Below are 14,116 nucleotides of genomic sequence, written 5' to 3'. Positions count from 1 at the left end.
TTACTATTGGGTTTGGAATCACCCCCTACTTAAAAACTCCAACATATTACTTCTATTTCATGGATGCTGGCAGAAGAAACATGACTCAAGTAGAGACAAAGGACTTGATTATTCATAGTATAGCAAATAGCATGAACATAGTATTTGCATAGGACCCTCTTGCTCTTTAGGTCCTATAAGAGTGGCTTGATATTGTCCAGATGGATGCAGCATACACAGCAGGTTTGTGTTGCAGCTTGGGGAATTCATTTCTTTATAGTAAGTGGTAAGCAGGCTTGCTCTTTGTCCCAGAGGAAGACGTTGCCTCATCTCTAAAGGCTGCTTGATGCAAACACAGCTCGGAGAAATGGCCTGTGTAAAGAGTGGGTAGGGCCTTGCATTTTTGGTATACCTAGCAAGACATGGGAGCACAAGAGACCCATGGACAATTGTCTCTTCTAACAGTTAACATTTTATCAGAATGTGTATTAAAGGAACTTACCACAAGCAAAGTAGTTGGGTCACCTTCATGATGATGATATGTAAAGTAAATGTACTTTGGAAAGGAGGAGATACTCAGCCTGGATAGGTTTATATTCCTAATTAATGTCTTCAATTGCAAGTCTTTCAACTATTTCTCAGCTTTTACCCTAATATAATAAGATAGAAAAGATTAGCTCAACCTCTTGTCTTCAACAGTCTGTTGTTACCTTAAAGATCTTCATTAACAACAACTAACAATGCATGAGTGTCTGATTTCAAGTCAAGGCTTTATTAAGGAATACTAGAGGCCTGGTGCACAGAATTTGTGCATGGGTTGGGTCCCTAGGATTGGCCAGCGATTAGGGCGGTTCAGATTCCCTGCCTCCTCCTTCCCTTGTTCCCTCAGCACACCGCACCAGCCATGTTCCGTGCCGGCCCCTGGTGGTCAGCGCACGTCATAGCAAGTGATCAAACTCCCAGTCTTCAGGTCGAACTCCTGAGGGGACACTTTGCATATTAGCCGTTTATATTCATAGATGGCCTTTATTAAAAAACTAGAGGCCCAGTGCACAAAAATTTGTGCACTTGGGGATTGGGAAGGGGGGGGCCCTCAGCCCGGCCTGTGCCCTCTCGCAGTCTGGGACCCCTCGGGAGATAACGACCTGCTGGCTTAGGCCTGCTCCCAGGTGGCAGAGGGCAGGCCCAATCCCTAGGTGCAGCCCCTGGTCGGGCTCAGAGCAGGGCCGATTGGGGAGTTGGGGCGCCGCCCCCTGGCATGCACAGAGCAGGGCGGATTGGGAGGTTGCGATGCCACCCTCAGTCACGCTCAGGGTAGGGCTGATTGGGGGGTTGGGGCACCGCCCCCTGTCACACTCAAGGCAGGGTCGATGGGGAGGTTGCTGCGCCACCCCCTGTCACGCACAGAGCAGGGCCAATCAGGGGGTTGGGGCGCTGCCCCCTGTCACACACAGAGCAGGGCCCATCAGGGGGGTTGGGGTGCCGCCACTGTCACACTCAGGGCAGGGCCAATGGGGAGGTTATGGCTCTACCCTGTCACACACAGAGCAGGGCCCGTGGGGATGGGGGTGGGGTGCCGCCCTCTATCACCCACAGAGCAGGGCCAATCAGGGTGTTGGGGCGCAGCCACTGTCACACTCAGGGCAGGGCCGATGGGGAGGTTATGGTGCTACCCTGTCACACACAGAGCAGGGCTGATCAGGGGGTTCGGGCGCCTTCCCCTGTCACGAACAGAGCAGGGCGGATAGGGAGGTTGTGGCCCCGCCCCCTGTCACACACAGAGCTGCAGGGCGATCGGGGGTTTGGGCTCTGCCCCCTGTCACGCTGATTCGGTGCCAGGAGGCCTCACTGCTCCGCTGATCCCGGTGCTGGGAGGCATATTACCCTTTTACTATATAGGATAGAGGCCTGGGGGCCGGCTGGTTTGCCCTGAAGGGTATCCTGGATCAGGGTGGGGGTCCCCACTGGGGTGCCTGGCCAGTCTGGGTGAGCGGCTGAGGGCTGCTTTCAGGCTGGTGGTTGTTGATTTGAAGCTCCCAACCACTCCTTTTTTTTATTTTATTCTGGGCCAGCTTTAGTTCTGGCTCTAGCTCTGAGGCTGCGTATCTGGTTTGTTTCGGTTCTATAATCGAAACAATGTATAACTTCAGCTCTGAGATCCCGGCCTATATTTGTTAGAATGTTTCAAACTGCCAGCTCAGAGGCTGGCAGCGGCAGGCTGGGAATGTTGCAGTCTGCAGTCACGGGAGCAAGCAAGCCTCTTGTTTGCTTCCAGCTGCCTGGCTGCCGGCCGCCATCTTGGCTGACAGTTAATTTGCATAAGGATACGCTGATTAGCCAATTACCATGTTTCTCTTTTATTAGTATAGGATATGGAGCTTATAATTTTCTGAGAACAAACTATGTGTGTGGCTTATTACTCTTGACAACATGTAATTTTTTTCTTTAGCCCCAATTTTGTGAAAGTTTATTGTGCATTGATCGGTTTTTATTTATTTAAAAGTTCAATTTATGGCCATTAATTTGCCACTTTTAGCCTAGAAATTTGCCTTTTTAGTTTAGGGAAGAATTTTTGCATTGTGCCCTCAAGAATGCCTCATTTTCGTTTTCTGTTTTTTTCTTTCAGGAACTCTTACTTGTTAGATACTGGAACCAACCAAATTAATTTTTTTTTCTTTTTCTAGCTTTATTCTAGCTACCTTTTGTCTCCCAGTATAGCAATTATACTTTGAAGAGAGTTTCTTAATTTATCTTCTAGTCCCTCTTTTCATTTCTAATTATATCTAACACATTTTCAGTTTTTAAGCATTTCTTCTGTTTCCCCTTATCTTTAAAGAAAAATTTGGTTCTTTTATCATAGGTATATAGTCTCTTATTTTTTTGGAGGCTATTAATTGTAACTTTTGTTGTGTTAAGTTTTTTTTCTCTGTATATTATCTATTTTAGGCTTGTTTTATTTTGGTCTTCTTCCATATTTGAACTTTCACTTAATTGTCTAGTCCTATTTGGCTATTCATATTTAGGAGAGACATAAAAAACCTGATTATGCCCTGACCAGTGTGGCTAAGTTGGTTGGATGTTGTCTAATGCATTGAAAGGTTACCAGTTTGATTCCCCATCAGGGCACATGCCCAGGTTGCAGGCTTGGTCTCCAGGAGGCAGCCAATCGATGTTTCGCTTTTTTACCCTCTTCCGTCTCCTTTCTTTATAAACCAATAAAAATCTTAAAAAAATAACAACCCTGGAAGCTGTGAGGCTTAGAGAATTTACATTCAGAGCCTCCCAAATGTCCGTTTCTGGAGGTTTTTCTCTGGGGTTGTTCAGTTGTTCTAGGAGAAGAATCTTTTAATTTGTGGGATAGGCCTAAGCATCTGTCTAGCTGCCTGCTGACCAGAACAAGGAAAATGGCTTGGAATTCTTGTTGTTCAGTATGTAAACTCTCACTGGATTGCTACATTTTTAGTAAAATGTTTTATATGGTTCTTTGCCTTAATTCCCAGAGGCTCAAACTTCTTGGGTAAAGGTGCACAGAAAACACCTTTTGGCAAACACTGATGATTGACTATTAAAATCAACATGGGCCTAGCCCAGTGATGGCGAACCTATGACACGCGTGTCAGGTAACACGCGAACTCATTTTTTTGGTTGATTTTTCTTTGTTAAGTGGCATTTAAATATATAAAATAAATATCAAAAATATAAGTCTTTTTTTTACTATGGTTGCAAATATCAAAAAATTTCTATATGTGACGCGGCACCAGAGTTTAGTTAGGGTTTTTCAAAATGCTGACACGCCGAGCTCAAAAGGTTCGCCATCACTGGCCTAGCCCGTGGTCGGCAAACTGTGGCTTGCGAGCCACATGCGGCTCTTTGGCCCCTTGAGTGTGGCTCTTCCACAAAATACCACGTGCGGGCGGGTGTACAATGCGATTGAAACTTCGTGGCCCATGCGCAGAAGTCGGTTTTCAGCCTGGGCGACTCTATTTTGAAGAAGTACTGTTGATATTTGGCTCTGTTGACTAATGAGTTTGCTGACCACTGGTAGGCTGAAGCCTAAGTCACTACCATACCATGAAGTTTAAGGATGCAAGAATGAATCAGAACTTTAAGAGTTTGAATTACTACTACAATAATACTAAAAGTTTGAGTAGTCACATTTTAAGATTTAGCAGTATAGTGTACATTGTACTGTTAAATCTATGAATACTTTTCTGTCAGCTGCTTGATTGCTTCTGTGTCACTAAAATGCCTATTTGTGATGTTAAATAAATACTCACTTTCATGGAGTATATAGGTCAGAAAACAATTTTTCAGTAACTTAAATTGACTTTCAGCCAGTGTTTATGTTTACAGTCCAGCTTCTTATTACTTTCTTTGGAGGTAACAATTGACTTTAATCTCTTAGCTTTTCTAGGGTTTTATAATATACTAGAGGCCCGGTGCACGAAATTCGTGCACTGGGGATGGGTGGGGGGTCCCTTAGCCCAGCATGTGCCCTCTTGCAGTCCAGGACCCCTCCCTTGTTACTGCCCACCTGCTTGCTGCTTCCTACGGCTTGGCTTGCTGCTCCTTAGTTCTGCCACGAAGGCCTTGGGTCTGCTGGGTGCCGGGCCTGCGGGTTTGTGTCTCTGATACCCCCAGCAGCCCCAGCACCAAGGTGGCGGGCCTTGGGGCTGCTGGGTACAGGCCCCCCATTGCATGTTTGTGTCTTCTATCAGGCCCCCAGCAGCCCCAGCAGCCCCAGCACCACCTAAATAACTTAAGGGAAACTTTATTTAGTCTTCTTTTAAAAGCAATCTAGTTTAAAAATGAGTTGCAGTTAAGACAGAACAAAGAACATGGTACCTAAGAGTGAGATAGACTGACAGAGGAGAGGCTGGGCACTGGTCAGGGGCTTACATGCCAACTATTCTCCACCTGGGAAATGATGTAAAATCGGTTTCTTTAGTTTTCTGCTTAATGGTCTTCTCCAGCACTGAGGTCAGGGGAGCCCCCTTCCAGGCCGTAGGCTGCTTCTTAGAGTCGAAATTTTCGCCATAGGCCTCTGCCTAGGAAAGGACCTCTGCACCCCCAGGGTGCATGAACACACAGGGCTTCCATCAGGCTCCTCAGATCCCGGGGCGGGAGGCCTCTCAGCTCCGCTGATCCAGGCGGCCGGGAGGCCTCTCGGCCCCGTTGTTCCGGGCGGCCGGGAGGCCTCTCGGCCCCGTTGATCCGGGCGGCCGAGAGGCCTCTCGGCCCCGTTGATCCGGGCGGCCGGGAGGCCCCTCGGCCCCGCTGATCCCGGGGCCGGGAGGCCTCTCGGCCCCGTTGATCCAGGTGGCCGGGAGGCCTCTCCGCTCCGATGATCCCGGGGCCGGGAGGCCCCTCGGCCCCGCTGATCCCGGGGCCGGGAGGCCCCTCGGCCCTGTTGATCCAGGCGGCCGGGAGGCCTCTCGGCCCCGTTGATCCCGGGGCCGGGAGGCCTCTCGGCTCCGCTGATCCCGGGGCCGGGAGGCCTCTCGGCTCCGTTGATCCAGGTGGCCGGGAGGCCTCTCCGCTCCGATGATCCCGGGGCCGGGAGGCCCCTCGGCCCCGCTGATCCCGGGACCGGGAGGCCCCTTGGCCCTGTTGATCCAGGCGGCCGGGAGGCCTCTCGGCCCTGTTGATCCAGGCGGCCGGGAGGCCTCTCGGCTCCGCTGATCCCGGGGCCGGGAGGCCTCTCGGCCCCGCTGATCCCGGTGGCCGGGAGGCCTCTCGGCCCCGCTGATCCCAGTGGCCGGGAGGCCTCTCGGCTCCGCTGATCCCGGGGCCGGGAGGCCTCTCGGCTCCGCTGATCCCGGGGCCGGGAGGCCTCTCGGCTCCGCTGATCCCGGGGCCGGGAGGCCTCTCGGCCCCGTAGATCCCGGGGCCGGGAGGCCTCTCGGCTCCGCTGATCCCGGGGCCGGGAGGCCTCTCGGCCCCGTTGATCCAGGTGGCCGGGAGGCCCCTCGGCCCCGATGATCCCGGGGCCGGGAGGCCCCTCGGCCCCGCTGATCCCGGGGCCGGGAGGCCCCTCGGCCCCGATGATCCCGGGGCCGGGAGGCCCCTCGGCCCCGCTGATCCCGGGGCCGGGAGGCCCCTTGGCCCCGTTGATCCCGGGGCCGGGAGGCCCCTCGGCCCCGTTGATCCCGGGGCCGGGAGGCCTCTCGGCTCCGCTGATCCCGGCGGCCGGGAGGCCCCTCGGCTCCGTTGATCCTGGGGCCGGGAGGCCTCTCGGCCGCTGATCCAGGCGGCCGGGAGGCCTCTCGGCTCCGCTGATCCCGGCCTGGCTGCCGCCGCCATCTTGGCTGACAGTTAATTTGCATATACTCACTGATTAGCCAATGAAAAGGGTAGCAGTCGTACGCCAATTACCATCTTTCTCTTTTATTAGTGTAGATTCTGGTTTGCTTCTCATTGGTGTCCCCCTCTGGAGACATTTGAGTTTTAGCAATTTGCTTTTCATTTTTCGAATGCTTGTTGATATCTCTTGTTCATTGATAGTCCCTTCTCAATACCTAGAGATCATTAGTACTTGCAATAGCATTCCGTGATAATAACTTTCTTCTAGTATTGCAGGAAAATTCTAGTTTAAAAATAAGAAGTATACGATCTTCTCAGGAGTATAGTTTTGAGCTAGGGTTTTATAGCTACAAAGAATAGCATGTTATAAAAATACTAGAGGCCCAGTGCACAAAATTTGTGCACTCAGGGGGCAAGGGGAGGTTGCTTTAGCCAGGCCTGTGCCCTCTCACAGTCCGGGAGCCCTCGGGGGATGTCTGACTGATGGCTTAGCACTGCTGCGGAGGCTGGAGAGGCTCTCGCCATGGCCGCTGTGCTTGCCAGTCATGAGCCCGGCTTCTGGCGGAGCAGCGTTCCCCCTGTGGAAGTGCACTGACCACCAGGGTGCAGCTCCTGCGTTGAGTATCTGCCCCCTGGTGGTCAGTGTGCATCATAGCGACCTGTCATTCCACTGTTTCGTCAATTTGCATATTACCCTTTTATTATATAGGAGGATAGTAGTACTTCTCTTTCAGGAGTTTATAATGAAAAGGTAATAGGAGTGATTCTTTTTTAGCATGGAGGGAAAAAAAATTCCCCCATCCTATTGAAAACAAAGTTATATTTTATTTTATTTTTTTTTATTTTTATTTTTTTAAAATCTTTATTGTTCAGATTATTACATTTGTTCCTCGTTTTTCCCCCCATAACTCCCCTCCTTCCAGCTCCCACCCCACCCTCCACCCTCACTCCCCACCCATTGTCCTCATCCATAGGTGCATGATTTTTGTCCAGTCTCTTCCTGCATCTCCCACACCCCTTTCCCCCCCAAGAATAGTCAGTCCATTCCCTTTCTATGTCCCTGATTCTATTATAATCACCAGTTCATTCTGTACATCAGGTTATTTATTCACTTGATTCTTAGATTCATTTGTTGATAGATGCATATTTGTTGTTCATAATTTGTATCTTTACCTTTTTCTTCTTCTTCCTCTTCTTAAAGGATACCTTTCAGCATTTCATATAATACTGGTTTGGTGGTGATGAACTCCTTTAGCTTTTCCTTATCTGTGAAGCTCTTTATCTGACCTTCAATTCTGAATGATAGCTTTGCTGGATAAAGTACTCTTGGTTGTAGGTTCTTGCTATTCATCACTTTGAATATTTCTTGCCACTCCCTTCTGGCCTGCAAAGTTTCTGTTGAGAAATCAGCTGACAGTCGTATGGGTATTCCCTTGTAGGTAACTGAGTTTCTTTCTCTTGCTGCTTTTAAGATTCTCTCTTTATCTTTTGCTCTTGGCATTTTAATGATGATGTGTCTTGGTGTGGTCCTCTTTGGATTCCTTTTGTTTGGGGTTCTCTGTGCTTCCTGGACCTGTAAGTCTATTTCTTTCACCAGGTGAGGGAAGTTTTCTGTGATTATTTCTTCAAATAGGTTTTCAATATCTTGCTCTCTCTCATCTTCTGGTACCCCTATAATTCTGATGTTGGTACGTTTGAAGCTGTCCTAGAGGCTCCTTACACTATCTTCATATTTTTGGATTCTTTTTTCATTTTGCTTTTCTGGTTGGGTGTTTTTCGCTTCTTCACATTTCAAATCTTTGACTTGATTCTTGCGCTCCTCTGGTCTGCTGTTGGGAGTCTGTATAATATTCTTTATTTCAGTCAGTGTATGCTTAATTTCTAGTTGGTTCTTTATCACACCATCGAGGGTCTCATTAGATTTCCTGTATATCTCATCAAGTTTATCGACAGACTCTAGAAGCCTCTCGAGAGACCTCAAAAGTGTGGTTCTGAACTCAATATCCTCCCTTGATAGTATTGTCCTGTTTCTTTGTCTCCGCATTTTTTTACACTTTCTTGGTACACCCCCTAGTGGTCTTTGTGCAAAGTCTTGTTGTAGTTAAGCCTTGATTGTTATAGTTAATACTAGAGGGATTTGACCTCCAGGCCGACTGGCTGTGATAATCAGCTGTGTTTGCAGTGGAAGAACTTGTGTCCTCTAGGGAGGTGCTAATCTAGCCTTTGCCTGAGGCTATCCGGCAAATGGCTTTGTGCAGGGCTTGGGCGGGGCGGGTCCCATGGATCAACAGGGCGGAGGAGGGAGCAGTTATGGCTGCTCTCAGTCCGTCCCCAGGGGCTCTGCCTCTCTGTCCCAGCAACAGCTGCAAACCTCGGAGGGACCGTAGCCAGACAGTCCTGCTTCTCCCGTTTGAGTCTGGGTCCCTAGAGATTTGCCCGGATCTGGAGCTCTGAGTGTGAGGCTCCCTCCGGATTGAAACAGACAATCACGCCCTCAGCCACCAGCCCACGCCTCGCGCACTCCGCACCTTAGTATTTTACTTCAGCACTGCGCCTCCTCTGATTCTCAGTTCCTCCTAGTTGTAGAACTTCCATTCAGCCAGCCTTCCTGTGGTTCTGGATGATGTCCGTTCCGTCTTTTAGTTGTATTTTTGAAGTGGTTGTTCGAGGCAGCAAACTCCAGCGTTAACCTATGCCGCCATCTTGGTTTCTCACAAAGTTATATTTTAAAACCATGTTGGAAATTGCTTATTGTCCTAGCCCTAGAAAGTATTTGAAATGTGAGTAAAAATAATTCTCTGGAACAGATATATTGACTATAGAGAAGGTAATCAAATTTATTTTTTTTAATCCCAGTTGAAATTTTTCAGAAAATATTTTCTATCAAAGCTATTCTTTTGAGCTGTACTTTTCTTTGGGCTCAAGATATAATTTTTAGCTATTATGTAATCTCTGCCAGGTACCTTAAGAGCAATTTAGGACTAGTTAAATGTCTGTGTTCAGATTACAAACATTCTGTATTTTTGTTCTAATTTACAGAATTTAAAACTGTGATATTTTGGACTGGAAATATTTTAAGTTACTTCAAACTATTTTACATGATAGAATGGAGTTGGATTCCTCACTGCACAATGCTTTATAAGCACCAGTTTAATAAATATTTATATAAAGCAGAAAATTTCTGAATCAAGCATGTAAATATGAATATATTAAATGTTTAGAATTGTGTATATTACGAGTGATTACATTAAACTTACAACAATTTAAGAGCCCCAGTAATATACATACATCAGCAAGCATTTGACATTAAAATGCCTTAAATCAGCAGTAACCAACCTTTCAGACCTCATGGACCAACAGAGGTCTGCGGACCACTGGTTGTCGAACGCTGCTCCAAAGGTTTCCTTAAACCAGAGGTCGCCAACCTTTTGGACCTCACGGACCACCAGTAAATCATTTACTATATTCAAGAGTCATTGCATTGATAATTCTTAAAGCAAGTATTATAAGAAGCAGCTAAGTCTTATTCATTTCACAGGGTATCAAGGTGCTATGACATTACTATATTAAGCAGTGAGGTTGCTCTTTCTTTTTTTAAAAAAAGGAACACAGCGTTCAAGTCATAACAAACAAGTCATCATTAAAAAAAAACCTTTATGCTATACTTTATAATTTACAAAATTCTTTCATATGTATTGTTTGACTTAGTCTACAGTAAACTTGTGAGGTAAGTAAAGCGTAATAATCTGAGTGTCTTCTGCCCATAGACTGTCTAGCATGTTATACAGCTCTCCTAATTCCAAGACTCTATCTGCTGCTTTCTGAACCAAGTCTTTGGGGTTCTCTGACTGCTTGGTTTTTTGTTTTTTCTTGCTTGCTTTTTTACATGATTGTTATTTGGTATTGCTATTACCAAATTGTAACTTTTTGGTAACTTAAATTTTTTCCCTTTTACTTCTAGATCAAAAGAAGGTGATGTGTTTGATATAAAATTCTGCTAAATATATTTTTTAAACTCTCACAAATGATCATTTATCTTTAAAGGCATAAACTAGTTTGAGATCTAAAATGAAAAACACTTTTCTTTTTTTTACATAATTTCTTAAAAATTGAAAATGAAAGTTGTCTAAATTATTTAAAATTTTGTCTTATAGATACTACATTTCGAAAGGTGCTATTGTGGATCAGCTTGGAGGAGACCTAAATTCAACTCCATTGCATTGGGCCACAAGGTTTAAATCTGCTTCTGGATTTATTTTTCCTTTTGGTTTCTTTATTAGTCTGTAACTAAGCAACTTTTTTAATGATATGCTATAATGAATAGGAAAACGTATTATGCCAATAGTATTAGCATCATTATACTAATGTATTGCTGTTCAATGTTACCTGCATTAGGATAAAAGGTAAAGACATAACAAATAAGGCATCATAAAAAAACCTTTATGTTATACTTTATAATTTACAAAATTCTTTCCTGTGTATTGACTTAGTCTACAGTAAACTTGTGAGGTAAGTAAAGCGTAATAATCTGAGTGTCTTCTGCCCATAGACTGTCTTGCATGTTATACAGCTCTCCTAATTCCAAGACTCAATCTGCTGCTTTCTGAACCAAGTTAGGTTCAGAAAGTTTATTGTCCAAAATGTTCTTAGGGAATGAACTATGTTTATGTTAATACAGTTAGTTATATGATTGGGTTAAACTTTTAGACTTGTAATAATACTTTTACAGCCTATATATATTACAACTAAAGAAGTTGCCCAGTTTATCAAACAATTACTATCATGATGGAATATAATAACTATTTATTACAGATTTAAAGAAGTTATGAGTATCTAAATTTCCAAGGACAGTTATTCCAGTTAAGAATTAAGAACCATAAACCCTAAATGTGTCTTGACACATATGCCTGTTATAAAATAATTTTAAAAGGTATTTTTGTTATCTTTTTTTTTACCATTACCCTGTTTAAAAGAAAGATCTTTCCAGAGGATACTATTTGAAATAACTGTATATTTAACTGTTTATTCTTTTATGTTTTAGACAAGGACATCTATCTATGGTTGTGCAACTAATGAAATATGGTGCAGATCCTTCATTAATTGATGGAGAAGGATGTAGCTGTATTCATCTGGCTGCTCAATTTGGACATACCTCAATTGTTGCTTATCTCATTGCAAAAGGACAGGTAAAAAAATCACAATGGTGGATTTTAATCAGTTGTTCTTCATGGTTTAAATGCCTGATGTCATTGGTGTTACAAATGTAATAACCTGGTAATATTTAAATATACTTTCTGATAGATGAAGAGAAGAAATAAATATATACAGTAATTAGTTTGATATTCAGCTATGTGATACTTTATGTAGTTAACATGAAACTAAGGAAGATAATCATGAACACATAATAGTCCATTAAGTTGGGCTTTTTTATTTCCGAGAGTGACAGAGGTGAATCCCAGAAAGTAAGGAAGAAGATTTAGGTATTTAAAAAAATATATCATCTGAATTCATTTAAACTTTTTGAACATATTACTGACTATTTTCTATATTAAGTACCTCTCGAGGGGGATAAATTCTTTAAGATCAGTTTTTCAGTTTCTGGTAAATAAAATAATGCTGTTTCACACATGCCAGAAAACTTGTCATGATTTAAGTGGTTTGTCTGATTTTTCTTGAATGTACATTGACTATAATCATGTTAAATATTACAAGTTTATATATATCACTAGAGGCCCAGTGCACAAAAATTTGTGCCCTCGGCGGGGAGAGGGGGGTCCCTCAGCCCGGCCTGTGCCCTCTCGCAGTCTGGGACCCCTCAGGAGATAATGACCTGCTGGCTTAGGCCTGCTCCCGGGTGGCAGAGGGCAGGCCCAATCCCTAGGTGCAGCCCCTGGTCGGGCTCAGAGCAGGGCCGATTGGGGAGTTGGGGCGCCGCCCCCTGTCATGCACAGAGCAGGGCGGATCGGGAGGTTGCGATGCCATCCCTAGTCACGCTCAGGGTAGGGCCGATTGGGGGGTTGGGGCACCGCCCCCTGTCACACTCAAGGTAGGGTCGATAGGGAGGTTTCGGCGCCACCCCCTGTCACGCACAGAGCAGGGCCGATCAGGGGGTTGAGGAGCTCCCCCCTGTCACGTACAGAGCAGAGCCCATCAGGGGGTTGGGGAGCTCCCCCCTGTCACTCACAGAGCAGGGCCGATACGGGAGTTGGGGCACCGCCCCCTGTCACACACAGAGCAGGGCGGATCAGGGGTTTGGGGTGCCGCACCCTGTCACACTCAGGGCAGGGCCGATAGGGAGGTTATGGCTCTACCCCATCACACACAGAGCAGGGCCCGTGGGGGTGGGGGGGGTTGGGGTGCCGCCCTCTATCACCCACAGAGCAGGGCCGATCAGGGGGTTGGGGCGCCGCACCCTGTCACACACAGAGCCGCAGGACGATCAGGGGGTTGGGGCGCCTTCCCCTGTCACGAACAGAGCAGGGCAGATAGGGAGGTTGTGGACCCGCCCCCTGTCACACACAGAGCTGCAGGGCAATCAGGGGGTTTGGGCGCTGCCCCCTGTCATGCTGATCCCGGTGCCGGGAGGCCTCGCGGCTCCGCTGATCTCGGTGCTGGAAGGTATATTACCCTTTTACTATATAGGATAGAGGCCTGGTGCACGGGTGGGGGCCGGCTGGGGTGCCCTGAAGGGTATCCTGGATCAGGGTGGGGGTCCCGCTTGGGTGCCTGGCCAGCCTGGGTGAGGGGCTGATGGCTGTTTGCAGCTGGTCACACCCCCTTCAGGGTGGGGGTCCCCACTGGGGTGCCTGGCCAGTCTGGGTCAGGGGCTGAGGGCTCTTTTCAGGCTGGCGGGTGACTGAAGCTCCCAACCGCTCCTTTTTTTCTTTCTTTTTTTCATTCTGGGCCAGCTTTAGCTCTGAGGCTTGGCTCCAGCTCTGAGGCCTCAGCTGCTGAAAGCAGGTATCTGGTTTGTTTGGGTTCTATAATCAAAACACTGTTTCAACTCCAGCTCTGAGATCCCGGCTGGCTGAAAGCAGGTTTCTGGGGTTTTGTTTAGCTTCTATATTTGTAACAATGTTTCAAACTGCAAGCTCAGAGGCCGGCAGCGGCAGGCCGGGAACGTTGGCTTCCTCCATCACTGGAGCTAGCAAGCCTCATGTTCGCTTCAAGCTGCCTTGCTGCCGGCCGCCATCTTGGCTGGCAGTTAATTTGCATATCACCCTGATTAGCCAATGGGAAGGGTAGCGGAGGTATGGCTAATTACCATGTTTCTCTTATTAGATAGGATGTTTTTGTAATAAATGTATTTTGTTAAAAGTAATGCCACTCAGTTTTTCTTTCATGTATTTTTTCTGGTTATGCTTAAATATTAGTTTTATAGCTAAGGATCTCATTATAAGAGTAAGACAAATGATTTGAGTTGATTGTAATTAACCTATATTTATTTTAATTTAAACTTTTATGCTGATTTAGAATTTGAATAGTATTTATTTTATGAATCCCTTAAGATATTTGTTGTTGGCAGTGTCAAGCAATGACAGTTGTGTTTGTGCATTATAGCTTAGGAAAAGAGGCATAAACTGGTTAAGTTAATTTCTGGGAGGGGGAGTGTATTTATTACTGTGTTAACAAACTACCCCAAAATTGATGGCTTAAGAACAACACCAGAATTTATTATATTTCACAGTTCTGTGGTTTGGCCTTGACTAGGTGGTTCTTGTGATAATTGCTGGGAGCTGCAGTCATCTGGGAGCTCAGCTGAGCTAGAGGGTAGCTCACTTAAACGTACTTTGTACCTTGGTAGGAATGGCTAAAAGGCTGGGCTCAACAGGAA

The 14,116-nt window shown here is 46.2% G+C and overlaps 1 protein-coding gene across 1 annotated transcript in view; it reads left to right on the top strand.

The window, feature by feature from the left end:
* The window catches only part of ZDHHC17 (zinc finger DHHC-type palmitoyltransferase 17), a 91,914-nt gene that overhangs the window by 33,685 nt on the left and 44,113 nt on the right, over window positions 1–14,116 (top strand). Inside the window, exons 4-5 of the mRNA XM_070409678.1 lie at window positions 10,437–10,514; window positions 11,324–11,468. Coding sequence (XP_070265779.1) covers window positions 10,437–10,514; window positions 11,324–11,468 — 223 coding nt within the window. The remainder of the gene's footprint in view (window positions 1–10,436; window positions 10,515–11,323; window positions 11,469–14,116) is intronic.

The sequence above is a fragment of the Myotis yumanensis genome, unplaced genomic scaffold (assembly GCF_028538775.1).
Source record: "Myotis yumanensis isolate MYYU_CA2020_CCGP unplaced genomic scaffold, mMyoYum1.0.hap1 SCAF_3, whole genome shotgun sequence".
Classification (NCBI taxonomy): domain Eukaryota; kingdom Metazoa; phylum Chordata; class Mammalia; order Chiroptera; family Vespertilionidae; genus Myotis; species Myotis yumanensis.
The sequence above is the reverse complement of the archived record's forward strand: the minus strand, read 5'-3'. Positions and strand labels throughout refer to the sequence as shown.